The sequence below is a fragment of the Dunckerocampus dactyliophorus genome, chromosome 8, assembly GCF_027744805.1.
Source record: "Dunckerocampus dactyliophorus isolate RoL2022-P2 chromosome 8, RoL_Ddac_1.1, whole genome shotgun sequence".
NCBI lineage: Eukaryota > Metazoa > Chordata > Actinopteri > Syngnathiformes > Syngnathidae > Dunckerocampus > Dunckerocampus dactyliophorus.
Window position 1 is genome coordinate 13997418 of NC_072826.1, and position 16150 is coordinate 14013567.

Genomic DNA, 16150 nt, shown 5'->3' on the forward strand with positions numbered 1-16150 from the left:
GCCGACTTCAGGGCAGTCAGAGCGGCCAGGAACACAAGAACCTGTGGAAAGCGCAAAGGAGGTGGGTTTGCACTCTATGTGAACAACCTATGGTGTCATCCTGGCCATGGCAACATTGAAATGTCCATCTATACAGCATTTTAGCAATAACGGTTTTCATTATTGGGAAAAAACCCGATATCATATTTTGATGCCAATATTGGTAGGCCGATATTATCGGACATCCCTACTTTATTCTGACCTGAACACATCAACAGCAGTGCATTTCCAACACCATATACGTATCTCCAACTCACACAACATGTCTCCGGTCCTCCTCGCAATGACACTTCCATATTGTCACGAGACGCATTCATGGACACCCCGAAAATCATAATGTCTTAATTATGCAGTTTTGTGTGGTCTAAGTAAGCAGAAAGACAAAGAAAAACAATAAGCGGACATTCGTCTCACTCACTAACCTAACTTACTGCGGAAGTACAATTTGATGCATTTAAGTATGCTGGGAAATCCCAGAAAATACATCTACACTCAAAACGGGAATTCAACTTAAATTACTTGGTGTCTTTGAAAGCAACTCTTCATGGCTCATAATAACACGGTTAAAGCGTGATTCAAATATTGTGCGACTTTTAAAGAGACTGGCTTTAGGCAAACAGATTTTCAAACATGTGCTATCTTTTAGCTTGAGTGAAATTTTCAGTTCATTTGGAACACATTTGGAAAACAACACGTGATTGTGTCCTGTCATTTATCTTGTTGATCATTTATCTTTTTGTTCTTAAAATACAGTAAAAATGGGCATATTTCACACATAGTTGCAAAGGGTGATTAATCATGATTAATTAAGTTAGTGTGATTAATTTGTTTAAAAAATTGTAATCACTTGATGGTGTCACAAGATCTCATGTCGTGAGATTAAAACTTGAGATTTCTTTTTCAGAAAAAAACTGTCTCACGATAATAAATAAATTCATCAGACGATAATGAACTTGAAAATTTTGCCAGCCTTCATATAATTCCATGCGCATGCGTGTTTGTTTTCCTCGTCTCTTGCCTCCAAACAGGCAGGAAGAGGGTTCACTTTGTGCATTGGTTCAGCACCTAAAGGTTTCCTAAAACGGCAAACAAAGAGGGACCTCTTGTCCGTCATACAGTCGCTTTGTCTCCGACAAGGGGCCGCTAGCATAAACACAGCAAAAGAGTGGAGTTTGGTGAGGAGCAATGCCATTGCAAAGCCAAATGCCACAACCCTCGTGTGGCCATATTAACTCATTCAATACCAAAGACGTATTTATACGGTTTTATAAACCTGAACTCCCAATCCCAAAGACATATTTTGACACCTTTTACGTTTTTTGGAGCGAGAGGCCAAAAGAGGTGATGACGCAACTGCACACTAATAGATGTCACTGTCACTTCATTTTTAAGCCATAAAAACGGCCACAAAGTGTCAGAAGTGCATTTGATAAGAGCTCGGCATGGATCATTTGCATGTATTAACACACTGGACAGCAAGGAGGAAGTGGAAGCGCATGGAGGGGTGTAGCGTGCAGAGGGGGACGCGCATGCATGCGCACAGATGCGTTGGCTGAGATTATAAAAGAAATAAAGGTAAGGAATTGTTGTCTCTTTTTTTATTAACTGTTTCATTTCATTCCTGTATTTACTGTAGTACTACTGTACATTACTGTCCTTAATGTGTTTTGTGTACAGTATGGGTGACTTAGGAGTTAATTTACGTATGACTTACAATACAAGTTATTTGTAGTTGTGTACCTACAATGCGTTGTAGTTGTAGCTACACAACTCGTTTATAACCCGAAGACCACCTGTAATTGGATGGATGTTGGAGAATCTGGCGTCCAGCTGTGCTTCGTTCATGAAGCACAGTTGTCCGTGACGTGACGAGAGCAGAGGGGCAGTGAGGTAGGTATTTACTCCCTCCAAAAGAAAATATGTTGCCATTGCGGCCTTACCCTGGTTTAGATACACAATTATTACACCTGGCTGCTATTTTCAAGAAAAAGCCACAAACTCTGCCGAGCAGCGGTTACTAACGGTAAGTGGCGTGATCTCGTGGAACTCTCGTCAAGTTTACTGTGGTCAAGTTAGAAACATATTCACAGATTCGAACTTCCGGGATCAATAACTCCCAAACGAATGTGTGTTACATAGCAAACTATACCTCTTTTAACCGTGGCAACACAGACAACGAGCTACAAATCAAAATGAGCCGTCTCCTGTGCAGTCTGACTTAGGTACATTGATCTCTATAAAGCCGGCAGCGAGACAGGAGCTCAGGGACCATCTACAAATGTCTTCTTCTTCTTCGGTAATATGGCGGTTGGCATCACTGTTGCCAACTCCTCACTAAGAAAAGTAGCTATTGGCTGACCTAGATGTCGCTAGAGGACGTACTGGCTACTTTGCATCTTATTTGCATGTGATGTTGTAAGCGATGTAGGAAAAAAACATAACCTCGTTGGAGAGATGAAAAAAGTGAGTAAAAAACCTTGATTATCTTTTTCGTGCCCGACTGTTCACAAGATTTAAGAGTGGCATAAAAATGAAAGCAGGGATAACACACCAACCTCCTGATGGGGCCCTCCCACATCATGTAGACCAGGGGTCACCAACGTTTTTCCTTGTGAGAGCTACTTTTACAAAATGAAAATGACCAAGAGCTACTCATTTTTGTAACATTTATTTTCAGAGCTTATTTTAAACCCAAACAAAGCGAATATGCTTGTTTTACCAGAACATTAACAAAATGCTGGTGTCCACAACTCACATTTTGTATTTCAGAATGCATTTCTTTCTACTGTTCTTTCATTATTAACTGAAAACCTGAATGAAAAGCAGGCTTGCGGGCACCTCATGTGGTCGTGGGTGCCCACGGGCACCACGTTGGTGACCCCTGATGTAGAACAAGAGTACAACATTTTAAACACAAGACACGTTCTCTGAGCCTGCAGAAACCTTTGCAAGGATCTATTCTATGTACATTTTGCAATCAGGTAAAATGGAAATTCCATGGTTGTAATTGTTATTGTTAAGGCATAGTGATAAAAGGAATCCTGGATACATTTTGTTTTTTTGTTGATTGGATTTATTGAGTGGCTCTGACATTAATTGTAATTGCATCTTATAAAAGGATTTGCTAGGGGAAGTCATTATTGATCTGCTGTTTGAAAAATACGCACACCATTTCTGCTACACAGATCATATTGATGAAGTACAGGAACTTTGGAACTCCATCAACAAACGTTACCGCCATTGTGCGCGTTAATTAGCGTGGGAATGGAACGCCTTCTGTTTTATTTCTAACACACACCAGCAGCAAAGCAAGAAAGCCAAGCTATTATTATGCGGCCAAATGACTCCACGTGAATCAAACATTACCAAGTTAATGACAGTATTGTTGTGTAAAAATCACGTGTTGAACTGTGACTATGGCCTACCGTTACACACCTAGTCATTTTGTTTCCCGACATGATTCACTTGGTCACCCTGTACGGTGGCCGACAGGGGCAGACGTGCAGCAATATCAAAACACAGAAACGATCCAAAACACGATAAGCATACCTGGCAAACCCTCAAGTTTTCACCAGGAAATGGCCGTATTTTGTCCTGCCCTCCCGTTTTAAGTTTATGGAAAGTCAGGCCTTTAAAATAAAAGCATGCCAGTAAAATAATACGTTTGCACCACAGTTGGCAGTCGGGTCTTTATTTTTTTTTCTGGTGGAACACCTCATTTTTCTGGCAAATGTCCCTTATTTTCAAATGCAAGCGTTGACAGGTATGACCATCAAACAAATTATACGAGGATGCGCTGCAATCACGATAATGCTGTAAAATAAAAAAAACAAATGAAAAAGGAAATGCTGCAAATGCCAAAAACACAGACAAACCCCAAAAACAACTACTGCGAGAAATGCTGCAAGTTCACGGAACAAAACAGAAGTTAGCCAGGCTCCCAGGGGCGCCAGACCTGAGGGGTATCCGTCTTCGTAGACATGAGCGGGACGCCAAGAAGAAAGTTGGCGAAATGAAAAGGCAAATCTTTCATTATGTCACTGTTTAACACAAAAATCTGTAACACTGTAAAATATTACCGCAAACTTTGTTTTGCATTTGTTTTTTGATCCAGCAGCGTCTGTGATTGCAGAATTTCTCATTTGCCACATTTTCTTGTGGCATTTGTTTGTTTTTGGATCATTTCTGTGTTTGGACGTTGCTGCGCATGTGCCCGTCGGCCACCGTGACCTTTTACCCTATTTTCAAATGTTTGTGTGGTTTGCCTCCAAAAGCTGTTGTCGTGTGAACTAACAACCAAAGTGCCATATTTTTCATTTGTGTTCTCAAGCTGTTGTCAAGCCCTTTTGTCTTACTGACTTCCAAAACAGAGTTTGTAGGCATAGAACAAACATGCTTGTGTGTAGGTGTGTGTGCGTGTGTGTGTTGGGGGTGGCAGAGGATGCCAATAGTTGCATAATCGTGTGGACGTCTTGAGGTCTTGTGTCATGGACGTCAGTTGAACAGCGTTAGAGAAGGGAACAGTGGCGCCTCTCTCTTGTGCTGACGTTCTAATCTACACCATCAATGATTCAGCATGCTCGCACACACACACACACAAACACACACACGCACAGGTAATTTCACATTGTTTGGGAAAAGAAAACGTGGCTGCTCGAAGAAAAGGTTTTAGAGGAAAGTGGAACACGTGGAGAAGGAGCTGCTGGACAACAACATTAAAGCCATAAAGCCTTCCTGGGAACCTCAGGGAATGTTTTTTTTCTTTGCCCTTTTATAACAACCCCACATTCACACACAGCTGCAAAAAAAACATACAAATATGAGGAAGAGAAGTTGACAAATAGCAGTCATATGATGCGTGGATGGTTTAAAAAAAAAAAGATGAGTGCAACTTTATTGACAATCACTTTGTCCTGCTTTGATTTGAAGCTTGTAGGAACAGACAATTAAAGTCACCACGCAAACAGCTGCTTTTATTGATCCAGGTCCAGAATCTTTGGCGGTTCCTCTGGTTCTGCTGGCTCGGCCCCCTGACTGGCGTCCTGCAAGGAGAGGTTAGGGTTGGAGTTGAAGACGTATCCATCATTTAATATCAGCTCAGCAAAAGTCCAGGAACTGTATCTTTTTTTTTTGCATTTGACAGGAATGAATGGTTTATTATATTTGGATTATATTAACTCTGTGGAGCCCATGACTACGTATCACTGGCAGGCGCAGCATGATAGGTGGTGTAGCACAGTGGTCCCCAACCCCCGGGCCGTGGCCCGGTACCGGGCCGTGGGTCATTTGGTACCGGGCCGCACAGAAAGAAAAAATAATTTCCATCATTTCATTTTTTTGATGTTTTATTTTGAAAAGTGGCCGGATTCTCTCTGTTACATCCGTCTCACTTGACGCATGTCCATTGTGCGTGTGCTAACTTTATCTCATGCCGCACAGATAGACTACTATTGTATTTTTACCATTTTTCTTTCACCTCATATTTGGTGTCAAATGCTGATACTATGTGGGAATTCATAAAGGTAAGTTTTGATGACTTATTGAGTGCTAATGTGCACATTTGTCTCAAGTTAATTCATGCTAGCACACTGCCTTTTACCACACACGTCAAACAGCGATGTAATTTAATAATCACTCTGGAAAAACTTGGCTGGAGCTTGAACTGGTGGATGGTGGGTCGGCATTCATTTTGTGCTTTTAATTTGATGTTATTCATGATTTATTCATTAGATTGCTATAATGTACGAACCCCCGCCCCCCTTGTGGGAACACAAGCCGGTCCGTGGGTCAAAAAAGGTTGGGGACCACTGGTGTAGCACAACTACGCAGCCACACTGATGCTCCCCAACTTCAAGACTTCAAACTAACTACGAAGCTTTAAATGGTGAAAATCATGATCAATAATATTCACCATGATTTTATAAATGTGTTGTCACATTTATTGGTCATTTGTATGCTCTGTTTGGTCCTGGAAAGCACTGCTTTGAAAGTGAAAGTCACGTCGGCATTGAAACATGACACCACCTTATGTCTGTGTAGCTTCTCAGCCATCCAGGCCATGATAATCCGCAAAGGTTGAATTGAGGCAACTGGTCTTTCTTGTTCATTGAAGGTGTTACACCTTTCGTCCAAATGGGTTCTTCAGTTCTAAATTTGACGTGTGGAGTCTGCCTATTTATGTCTGATGGGTGTGTCCCCCGGGAGTGGTCACAATAGATTTGTTGTTGTCGTTGCTGGGTGTGGCTGGTGTACAACCACCCTGCATAACAACAGATTGTTCACCTGTCTAAGCAGGTGCAGGTATGTTGACGGCACATGGGTTAAGCTCAAAACCTGCGAAACAGATTTGTTTCCTGAACACTTGGGGTGTCACAACATCTCACCAGATTAAAACATGACAACATTTCTCAATTAGGAAAAAAAAACTGTCTTGCAATAAGAAGGAAATAAATTTATCACAACATAAATGAAAACAAACACTAATTTTGCCGACCTCAATATATTGCCATGTGTATGCGCACCTCTTTTCCTCTTCTCTCGCCTCCAAACAGACATGACGAGAGTTCATCCGTGCTTCTTTTCTGGGCGCATGTGCTCCATAAAACAACGGCATGAACGAAGTGAGTCCTGCTCATTGTAGGGTCTCTGTGGGGGGAGGCGGGGCCGCTAGCATACACACCGATGCTACAGATGGGAATATTTCAGCTTCAAACCAAATGAGCAAGGTAAACCGTATTTATTCAAAAAACTGTGGCACCAAAAAGAGGCTACGCCACAAACTCTGGCACCACATAGGAGAACAGTTTCTTCAGACCCAGAGTCAGCAGTTATTTGCATCTCAAAAAGAAGGGACATCCCGGATAAGGAGGTCTACTGGTTTGAAAGAGATGCAAAAGCCATCTAGTATGTCAAACTAGGACCGGCATCACCTATCGTCCCTCTTTCCATGGGAAGACTGGCCACTAATGATTTGTTTTGCCACCAGGCAGGCGAACAAGCGATTGTTAAACAGGACGGTCGTTCACCAGCCATGTCGAGCATATTGTGACCACCCACAGGGGACACACCCACTGGAGACTCCACACTTAAAGTTTAAAACTGAAGAAGCCTTTTGGATTAAAGGTGAAAAGTCTTCAACAAACAAGAAGTGTCCAGTTGCCTCGATGCAACCTTTGTGGATGACCATGACCTGGATGACTGAGAACCAACAGTTTTAATAGTTAGCGTCCGCCTCGTGTTAGTGTGTTTTTTGCTTAACAAAAAAGAACATTTCCGCCACAATTTTGCCTCAGTTTTGTGTGCATTTTGCGGTTAGCGTACAATATGGCGCGTCTCTGTTAGTGTCCCATTCCGTAGTCCCTATTTATACTGTTTAATTTAATTGCACCGTGGAGGGAAAAAAAAACGTAATTTCGATGCTCTGTATGTCCTTGATATGTGGTGAATTGATTTTTTTTCCTCCCTTAATAATAAGTTTCATTTAAAAACTGCATTTTGTGTTCAGTTGTGTTGTCCGTGACGAATATTTAAATTTGTTTGATGATGTGAAACATTTAAAAAAAAAATAAAATCAGGAAGGTGGCAAACACTGTTTCCCACCATTGTAGCCGTCCTTGGCTATGCCTGCCATTGAATAGCAGTTTTTAACCTGTATTTTAGCTCACAGTTCAAAGCAAAAAAAATCAACCGAGAGACGGCTCTCATCTAAAAAAAAAAACGCTCGTTGGTTGGGACACTCGTATGCCAAGATACCACTGCATAAATGAGAATAAAAAAAATGACCGGCAGTGCTCCAGTAACTTCTCGCTGCTGTCTGGCAGGCGACGTAGTGAGTGACAACTCAAATCACAGCAGATACGAATAACTTTGGTCTTGTTGTGAGAGCCATCTGCAAGGTCTTTGAAGCTAAATTTACCAATTAAAATACCCTTTTCTTTGTTCATTTTTGCTCAATATTTGCTCCTGCTTGTAGCGCCACAGTCACCGCTGCGTTTCCTACAGTGTGGGCCGAGGGTCAAACAGGACATGCGCACGTTAATCGCACATCAAAGGAAAATAGTGCCATTAAAGGAAACTTCCTCCATAACTTTGACAGCCCTAATTTATGTACATTTTTTATTGTTTTTTGCATGTAAAACTATAAAAACGTGTTTTGTGTGAACATTTTTGGCTTTCTGGAACAAATTAATTGAAGGTACAGGATTTATTATGGGAAAAATTGATGCAGATAGTGTCCATTACTGTTAGAGTCAGACCTTGTGGAACTATTTAATGACGCAAACTGTATTTCATTTATTATGCTAATTTTAAACCATGCAGTGAAAACTCTTTACTATTTTGTATTGAATAAAAATGAACATAACTGCTTCCTGCTGCCATTGACTGTGTGCACTGAAATGTGTTTATTTACTCTCATTAAAAGGACTCTTATGCAACTGCGTTGAGGGCGCTAACTTTCGACGGTGCTTCAAGTATTATGTCCTGCTCTCTTCCTGCTCCGAGCGCTTAAGCCATGCCCCATGTAACACACACACACACACACACACACACACACACACACACACACACACACATCAGTTATGTTTATTGTCAGATAATGATAGCTATTTGGCACAGTTTAGCTACTAAAGTTAGCTCGTAACAACTGACAGCCTGACCATTTTTAAGCAGTTTCATTTGGAAAAAAAAAGTTGCGAAAATGAACATTTGTTCAGTCTTTTCTTTTAAACCACTGTTGGTAACATACACTAGCTGCTGGTCTTCTTATATTTTTTGGTTGAAAAAAATGTAGGGTAATCTTGAGTCAGTTACAAACTGCTTCCTTTAAATCTAATGGAAAGTGTCTGGAAAACTCATGGAAAGTTTCCATAATGTTTCCAGAAAATGGGCAGAAATTCTTTGCAGCCATTTGATGTTATTCATGTCTTAGTTTTACACAATACATAATAAATAAGATGAATTAGATCGCTATAATGTACGAACAACCACGCCCTGGGAGATTTTTGGGAAAACAAGCCGGTCTGTGGGTCAAAAAATGTTGGGGACCACTGCTGTACATGACAGGAACGCTATACAGAGTAGAAGAATAGATCGTAAAATCCATGCTTGATGCGAGGAGCGAGAAGGTGTGGTCAGCCTAAGTAAAAACTAGCCAGGCTGTGATTGGTCAACTCACCCCAAAGGGTTCGGCAAAGGCTCTAGAGCCGCTGTACAACGGATTTGGGATGGAGACAAGGGCGGGTTTGGTTGAACCACCAGCTGGATTGTCCTCGTCATCATTCTGTCACACAGGAAATGTTAGCAGTTAGCGCGCCCCCCCACTGATCATAACTAACAATGACAGCCACACTATGTCCGGTGTGTGTGCCTCACTTTGAAGTATTGGAAGCGGAAGGCGTCTGTCTTATGCTTGAAGACGTAATAGCCGAGCGCTGCCATCACACCAGCCAGCAGCAACGACACCAAGATGGCCGACACGGTGCCGCTCGAGTGGACGTGGCCACGAGAAGCATGGTGGGAAACCTGAAGATGAATGATTACATCACTTTAATACACTTGGTAACCATGGCAACCAGAGGAGGACAGAAACAATATCACTTAAAAATGAATGAAAGGTGTCTGTTGACCATTTTTGTCTGAAGATGTCGCGGTATCATGATTTTACTTTAGAACTCTAGAGGTTGCCTAGCAACATCAAAAGCCTCCAGTTAATGAGGGACGGGCTCCTACGAGCGATCTATGTTAAAAAAAAACACAAGAAACGTACAGAGGGCGCATGTGTCACGTGCTGATTTTTCGAGATCGCAGACTGGCCGCATACTTGTACTGACAAACAGATTCTAGGAGCGCTTACATTTTTTCAGGTTGCAAGACCAACTTACGCACTTTGTACGTGTGTCTTTCGTACTTTTTACTGCTGTCTGGTTTGGGCAAAACGTCAATTTTTTCATACGTCGCACTTATGGACTCCTACATGTGTCGCGCACACACACACACGCACACACGCACGTTCAGATATTTGGTACGTCCTCCATGCGTGTAGAGATCTTACTCCTTCATGGTCACCACATGTTCTCCATGAAAAAAAACGGTTGTGACCTATGCTTTGCATCAAACACCGTAAGGACCAAAATAGTGGACAGTTTTAAATCTCACCAGAGGGGGTGGTGCTGTGAGTGGCGACTCAATGACATGGATGATGCCGTTGACGGCGGGAATGTCCCACACCAGCAAGAGACGCTGGTTGACCAGTTTAAGACTCTGTGGGAGTGGAGGAGGGTTGAAAAGCACATTCAAGGAAAGTTGAAAATTCATTGCAGTGTGTTGACGGCGTGGGTTTGTGTGCGTTTGACCTCATTGTTGCCGTGGGTGACAGATAGGTTGAAGCCGAGCCTGGATGGGATGACTTCCTGATGTCTCAGATCCTTAAATGGTCGTCGGATGTTATTGGTCGAAATGTGATACTCCACATCTCGACCTGAGAGCACCTACACACACGCACAATGTAGGTAACAACTTGAGTCATTGTAACGTTTAAATGTAAATTTACAGGTGACACTCCCTTCAGGAAAACGTTCTTCCAGGTGGCCTTAAAAGCATTTCACCTCTCATCCAAGCAGGCTTTATCAGGTCATGTTCATGACGAGATAGTACAGCTCTAGTCTGAGGGGACGGTGCTGGATCCAACGTGATTATCCTCTAAGGTAGAGAAACGGCCAAACAAAAAACGTTTTACTTTGTGGTGCAAAACGACAGTTGTTAAGATACAATGGTGCCGGCGGCAGTCGTTTGGATGGAATCACCTCATTAGTATTCCATTCAGTTGTAATCATGGTCATGGACGCAACTGGAGCCAAAAGTGGATGTGTCATGTCGAGGAGTGAGTGAGACCATCTGTGTCTAGGTTGACAAACCATCTCTGAACAGGGCTGCGACACCAACCATTCTTGGTTGTGGAGTGCTGGGAGAATAAATACTTTAAATTCTGAACCATCCCCTTCAACTACAGCTGTCCTATCTTGTCATACGCATGAAGCCTGCTCGGATTAGGGGAAAACATCTAAGACAACTAGAACAGTCCAATTGCGATTAAATAAATGGCTTAAGAACACACACACACACACACACACAGTGGTCCTAAGCAAGGGGTATCCTCACTCCAGTCCAGGAGCCATTTGTGGCCAGAATCTTTTATTTTTATTGGCCCACTTTGATCGAAAAAGCATTTTTTGAGCACTATTAAGTGAGCCAAAACAAAAAGTATAGGTTACCTGGCTGGGGCTGAAGCCAGCGTCATGTGGAACAAATAACGTTACATCCGACTTCCTGTGAGCTAAAAACTCAACAAGCCGTTTGCCTTCTCCGGACAAGTCGCTGTAGTCCAACAAGAACTGCAAAAAAAACAAAGTCATGAATTGAATGTCCTCTCAACATGATTCTAACATTTACTGTTGAACAAGATTCACCTTGTAGAAGATAGAGAAGTTGCTATGCGCTGCCAGGACGTCAGTCAGGACACCATTACAGAAGCTGCCATCTCCCACATAGCCAGCAGGACACGTGCAGGTCACATCTGCACACACGGACATTATTGAAACACTCCACTGACTGAACAAGGAGCATATTTTAATGGCTCGCTACCTCTGACTCTGTAGCAGTAGGCATCATACAGGCTTTGCTGGTCGACAGGTTCTTTGTAGAGGACCACACCCACATGGTTGTCACCACACTTCACGGTGGGGAAGCGTGTTGGGTATCCCACCTTTCCCCCTTCCATCCAGCCCGCCACGCACAGATGCATTCCCAGCTGGAAAAACAGCAGCCATACATTAACAACTCCTATCTAAATGACCAGCCACTTCATTAGGTACACCGGCACAATCTGGTGACATTGAACTGATGCTGTCAGGGAGGTATTTACTGTAGGCATTATTATTCTACTTGTACTATTTTTACTGCACCATACTGAGAGATGTTTCTAACATTTTTACCCTATCATATAGCTAAGGCAACCACAATATTGACAATAAAATCATTGTATTCTATTGTAGAAACAGCTGCTACAGCTGTAATGGAAGTTGTGTCGGGTGTATTGAAGCGTCTCTGTGTCTCCATGGAAACCACGCTGTGGACCGGTACCTGCTGTGCATCACCCAGCTGTTTGAGGCTGGCCAGCATGGCGCCTTCGGCCTGGCAAGCAGCATCCGCCTGACTGAAGTTCATCTTGTACTTCCCGTCTGGAGAGCGCAGATGGAACACTCCGGCTGTGTTGGCTGGATCACGTCAGCGAAACACATTACAATTAACAATGTAACCTATGATGACCTGTTGCCCCTTTTCCACTGCATAGTATCTGCTTGGGTTGTAACAGCTCTACCTGCTAATGACAATTTTACATCGGGTCGCTCATTGATCGTCCAGATTCATCATTGCCGCAACATTTGAGGATACGTGACTCAAAATGACTTTGATAAACACACATGCTAACATTTGCTTACCCTTTTGCTGTACCCTAGCTCTGCAGCTTTACACAGTGGAACCCTTTTATGTCGATGCCAAAACTAACCACTACTTGCACATTTACTTGTGACGTTGGCCAGAGGCATAAGGAGAAAGGGTGACAATAAAGGATTTTGTACTTTACGACAGTTTGCTGGGATCGTTTTCTTCTGTTTTCATGATATGATATACTCAGAATCCAGGTTAATACTGCCGTTTAATGCTGTGTAACTAGACAGTAGTTATGTTGCTGTTTAGCAATAATGAGGACGTTGACAATACTACACACGGACCCGGTGTCAAAATTTGATGTGGACAAAAGCAACCAAACATGTATGCCCATGTCGACTTAAGTGGGCACTTTTTTCGGAATAAGAACAACAAGGTGGACCAAGACTTGATAAGTTGGCCCACATACGTAAGACTGGTAAGCAGGTTCCACTGTACTCCAGTCTGCACTTTGCTGCAGCACTTGTTTTCTCCCTGCCCGCAGTCTCCTTACAGTGGTCTTTACGCAAATACAGAGACTCTAGTTCTCCTCCATTGCATCTCCAGTGTGTCTCATTATGACTGTAAAGTTGTACTATTTTAAAGTGTAAAAGGCACCTCGCCAAACCGTATTGGGTAGAGCTGAACCAAGCTGGTGTTTCAGTGGAAAAGCAGCATGAGTATTAATGGGCTGCTCTAAGCATCACGTATCACATGACCACTATCTGCTGCAGAGTCATCAGTTACCATAGCAACAGAATGATTTTTCTGAGTACCACCATTAAAAGATCTCAATCCGTCGAGTAGCTGTTACTCTGGTATATCATGATTAAACAACTGGCCCATTACAGATTTGTTGCCATGGCAATTACAGTCATGACAGTATCAGTGGTAATGGCAGTCAGGGTAGATGTGTTACCATGGCAACATACGCGTTGCTCAGTTTCCTGAATACAGTATTCTTGTGGATATGTTTCTATGGAAACAGATGTGGTTAGGTTAAGGTGGTGAAGGGCATGCATATACAGTACGCACACTGTGGCTGACAGAAGTTGTTACCATGGTAACAGAGTAGAGTAGCCTTGATTAGCAGATAATACAGGATGTTTTTTTTTTTTACTTGGGTAACTAATAATTCTTGTGGAAATATCTGAAGGATAAAAGCTCTGTTTCCATAAAATGTTTATCACAATGGTATGAGCCTAGTGAAGGCGTTACCATGATAATGCAAGTCTTTGCAGGAGGCCACGCCATCACAACCTCCATTGTCTTCCAGGCAGCGATCAACAGGTGGCACCACTTTCTCCAGACACTGTATTCCGTTACCCACGTAACCCGGCAAGCACTCACACTCACGCTCGTTCTGCAGGGACACCGTTAGAACCATCACTTTGAAAGCAGGAGGCCAGGGTGTGGATACTGGATGTTAAATAAATGGTTGAAATAGGAATTAAAAATAAACTACCCGGCAAGGTATTTACTCACCGGACCTGTGAACTTGCAGGACGCAAAGTCACTGCAGCCACCATTTGTCTCCTCCACACATCTGGAAGAGAGACAGATACATCTCAGGTTGTTATATCTGATGTCACAAAACCAACACAAATGAAACATGAATGTGAGGTCACCTGTTAATGGCCTCACAGGAGAACCCATCGCCTTGGTAACCGCTGCGACAGGTGCAGTTTACCTGCAGGCCTGTCTGGTTGCAGTCTGCTTCCTGGTGACAGCCGCCGTTATACTCGGAGCAGAGATCTGGAGCTGCGATGTTTTTAATAAATCTGTCATCACATCTTGTTAACAGGAGCACCCAGGTAAAATGAGCTATCTTCTCATGAGGCGCTGTAGCGTAGCCTGCTGCTTATTGCTTACTAGCCACTTCTCCAGTGAGGGCACTGGAGCAAACATAAATGACGCTTTCTCCAATATGTCCAATTCATCCTCCAACAACAATGTATAAAACCACACAGAAAACATATACAGTAATCCCACACTACTTTGTGCTTTGAATTTTGCAACTTCACTCACGTTTTTTCACAAATATATTAATAAACCATGCTGTTTCGTGGTTGAATACTGCCTATTATTAGTAAAAACAAAATGCATAAGCGCTTTGGGTGTCTTGAAAAGCACTATAAAATCTAATCCATTATTACTGTTACTATATTTAAGTAAATTTGATGTATTTTTGCCTAAATTAAGCATTTTCAAGCATAAAGATGGCAGAATAAACTAAAATAGATATATAAGGCATTCAGAAGAAGCATTCAAAGATGTTGTGACTATGTGTAGTATTCTACAGTAATGTTACTGTAATGTAACAGAAACTGTACAAATTCTAGCTTCACTCTCTCAGAATATTTGGACCCCCGTCTTTCACATTCTGATTAACTTCTCTAGTTCGGATGCCCTCAAAACAAAAAATCCGGATTAGCTAACAAACACGTAAAAAAAATTCAGTTGTTTGTAGCAGCAGAACACTCACGTGGTTCAGGACTGCAGAAGGTACCATTTCCCTGAAAACCAGATTTACAAAGACATCCCACACCCGGCAAGCAGTCGGCCTGAGGGTGGCACTGCCGACACTCCTCTGGGATGGAGCCTGGACACATGCACATACTGGACTCATTAGCCTCTGTTCTATGATTATCATCACAATTGTCCTCTTTGCCAGACCTGAAGACCGACCAGACTTGCTCTTTTGAGGAATATCCGTCCAGAACATTTAGACTGAACTCCAAATTGTACCATTTTTGAGACTTCCACTATACAACGTACCCATTGTACAGTGGCAGTTAATCCCCTTACTTTTGTAATTGCATCGTAATTGCACTCACCTATGTCAATCTGACAGCGGTCGCCCTTCCAGCCTGGCTTACACACACACTGGCCAGATCCTTCCATGCCCTCGTCACATGATCCCTGCTTCCCGCAGTTACAGGCTGACAGACAGACAAACACACATAAAGTTAACCGCTCATTAATTCCTTCATTTTCTGTACTGTGTATCCTGTTCAGGATCAAAGTAAAACTGGAGCCTTATCCAGTTGACCGGCAAGAGGCGGGCTACACACATGCACTAAATGTGAAGAGCGTTTTGCTGTTGAGAGCAGTTATTTCTAAAGTACTGCGTATACACAAGTAATATCTTATATACTGTATTTATGTAGAGCTGGCAAACGTTTTTTCCATTCACTATTTCTGCAGAAATACAGTTCTATTATATGGACAAGGTGCTGATTAGCGAGCATTTAGCAAATGGAGGCGGTGACGACGTGACATCCGCACAAGCACAACTAGCTGTGTGATAGTGAGTGTGCAGCATTGCCATGGTGACAGCCTGCTGTAGCACTCATAGGGGCAAACATGTAGGCTGCATTGTGATTGGGTGGGCAATTTATACGCAATAGCCTCAAAGAAATGGAATGACAATCTCAGCCTGTTGTAACAATTCTGTGTATAAACTGAAATTACACCTTCAAGAGGTTGTGAGATCGTTTGATTTTGTTGTAGATAAAAAAAAGCAATATGTGCATTTTCTATAGACAACACCCCAACATTCACTATTAACATTCCCCATTCACAGGAAGCAGCATATTATTGAAGGAACAAAAATGTCTTTTTC

At 42.5% G+C, this 16150-nt stretch overlaps 1 protein-coding gene across 4 annotated transcripts in view; it reads right to left on the reverse strand.

Moving 5' to 3' along the window:
• Nucleotides 1–2735: 2735 nt before the first annotated feature.
• The window catches only part of stab1 (stabilin 1), a 45046-nt gene continuing 31631 nt past the window's right edge, over nucleotides 2736–16150 (reverse strand). For 2 of the 4 annotated variants that reach the window (XM_054783980.1, XM_054783981.1), the window contains 14 exons: nucleotides 15363–15467; nucleotides 15011–15127; nucleotides 14154–14286; nucleotides 14011–14071; nucleotides 13744–13888; nucleotides 12178–12311; nucleotides 11680–11845; nucleotides 11505–11611; nucleotides 11310–11429; nucleotides 10392–10526; nucleotides 10195–10299; nucleotides 9412–9561; nucleotides 9215–9319; nucleotides 2736–5081 (listed from right to left, as the gene is read on the reverse strand). In XM_054783980.1, the coding sequence (XP_054639955.1) occupies nucleotides 5013–5081; nucleotides 9215–9319; nucleotides 9412–9561; nucleotides 10195–10299; nucleotides 10392–10526; nucleotides 11310–11429; nucleotides 11505–11611; nucleotides 11680–11845; nucleotides 12178–12311; nucleotides 13744–13888; nucleotides 14011–14071; nucleotides 14154–14286; nucleotides 15011–15127; nucleotides 15363–15467 (1652 nt within the window). In that variant the 3' untranslated portion in view covers nucleotides 2736–5012. Of the gene's footprint in view, nucleotides 5082–9214; nucleotides 9320–9411; nucleotides 9562–10194; nucleotides 10300–10391; nucleotides 10527–10573; nucleotides 10738–10828; nucleotides 11000–11309; nucleotides 11430–11504; nucleotides 11612–11679; nucleotides 11846–12177; nucleotides 12312–13743; nucleotides 13889–14010; nucleotides 14072–14153; nucleotides 14287–15010; nucleotides 15128–15362; nucleotides 15468–16150 lie in introns of those variants that run through there. The other 2 variants (XR_008572197.1, XM_054783983.1) reach the window with 2 other exon arrangements.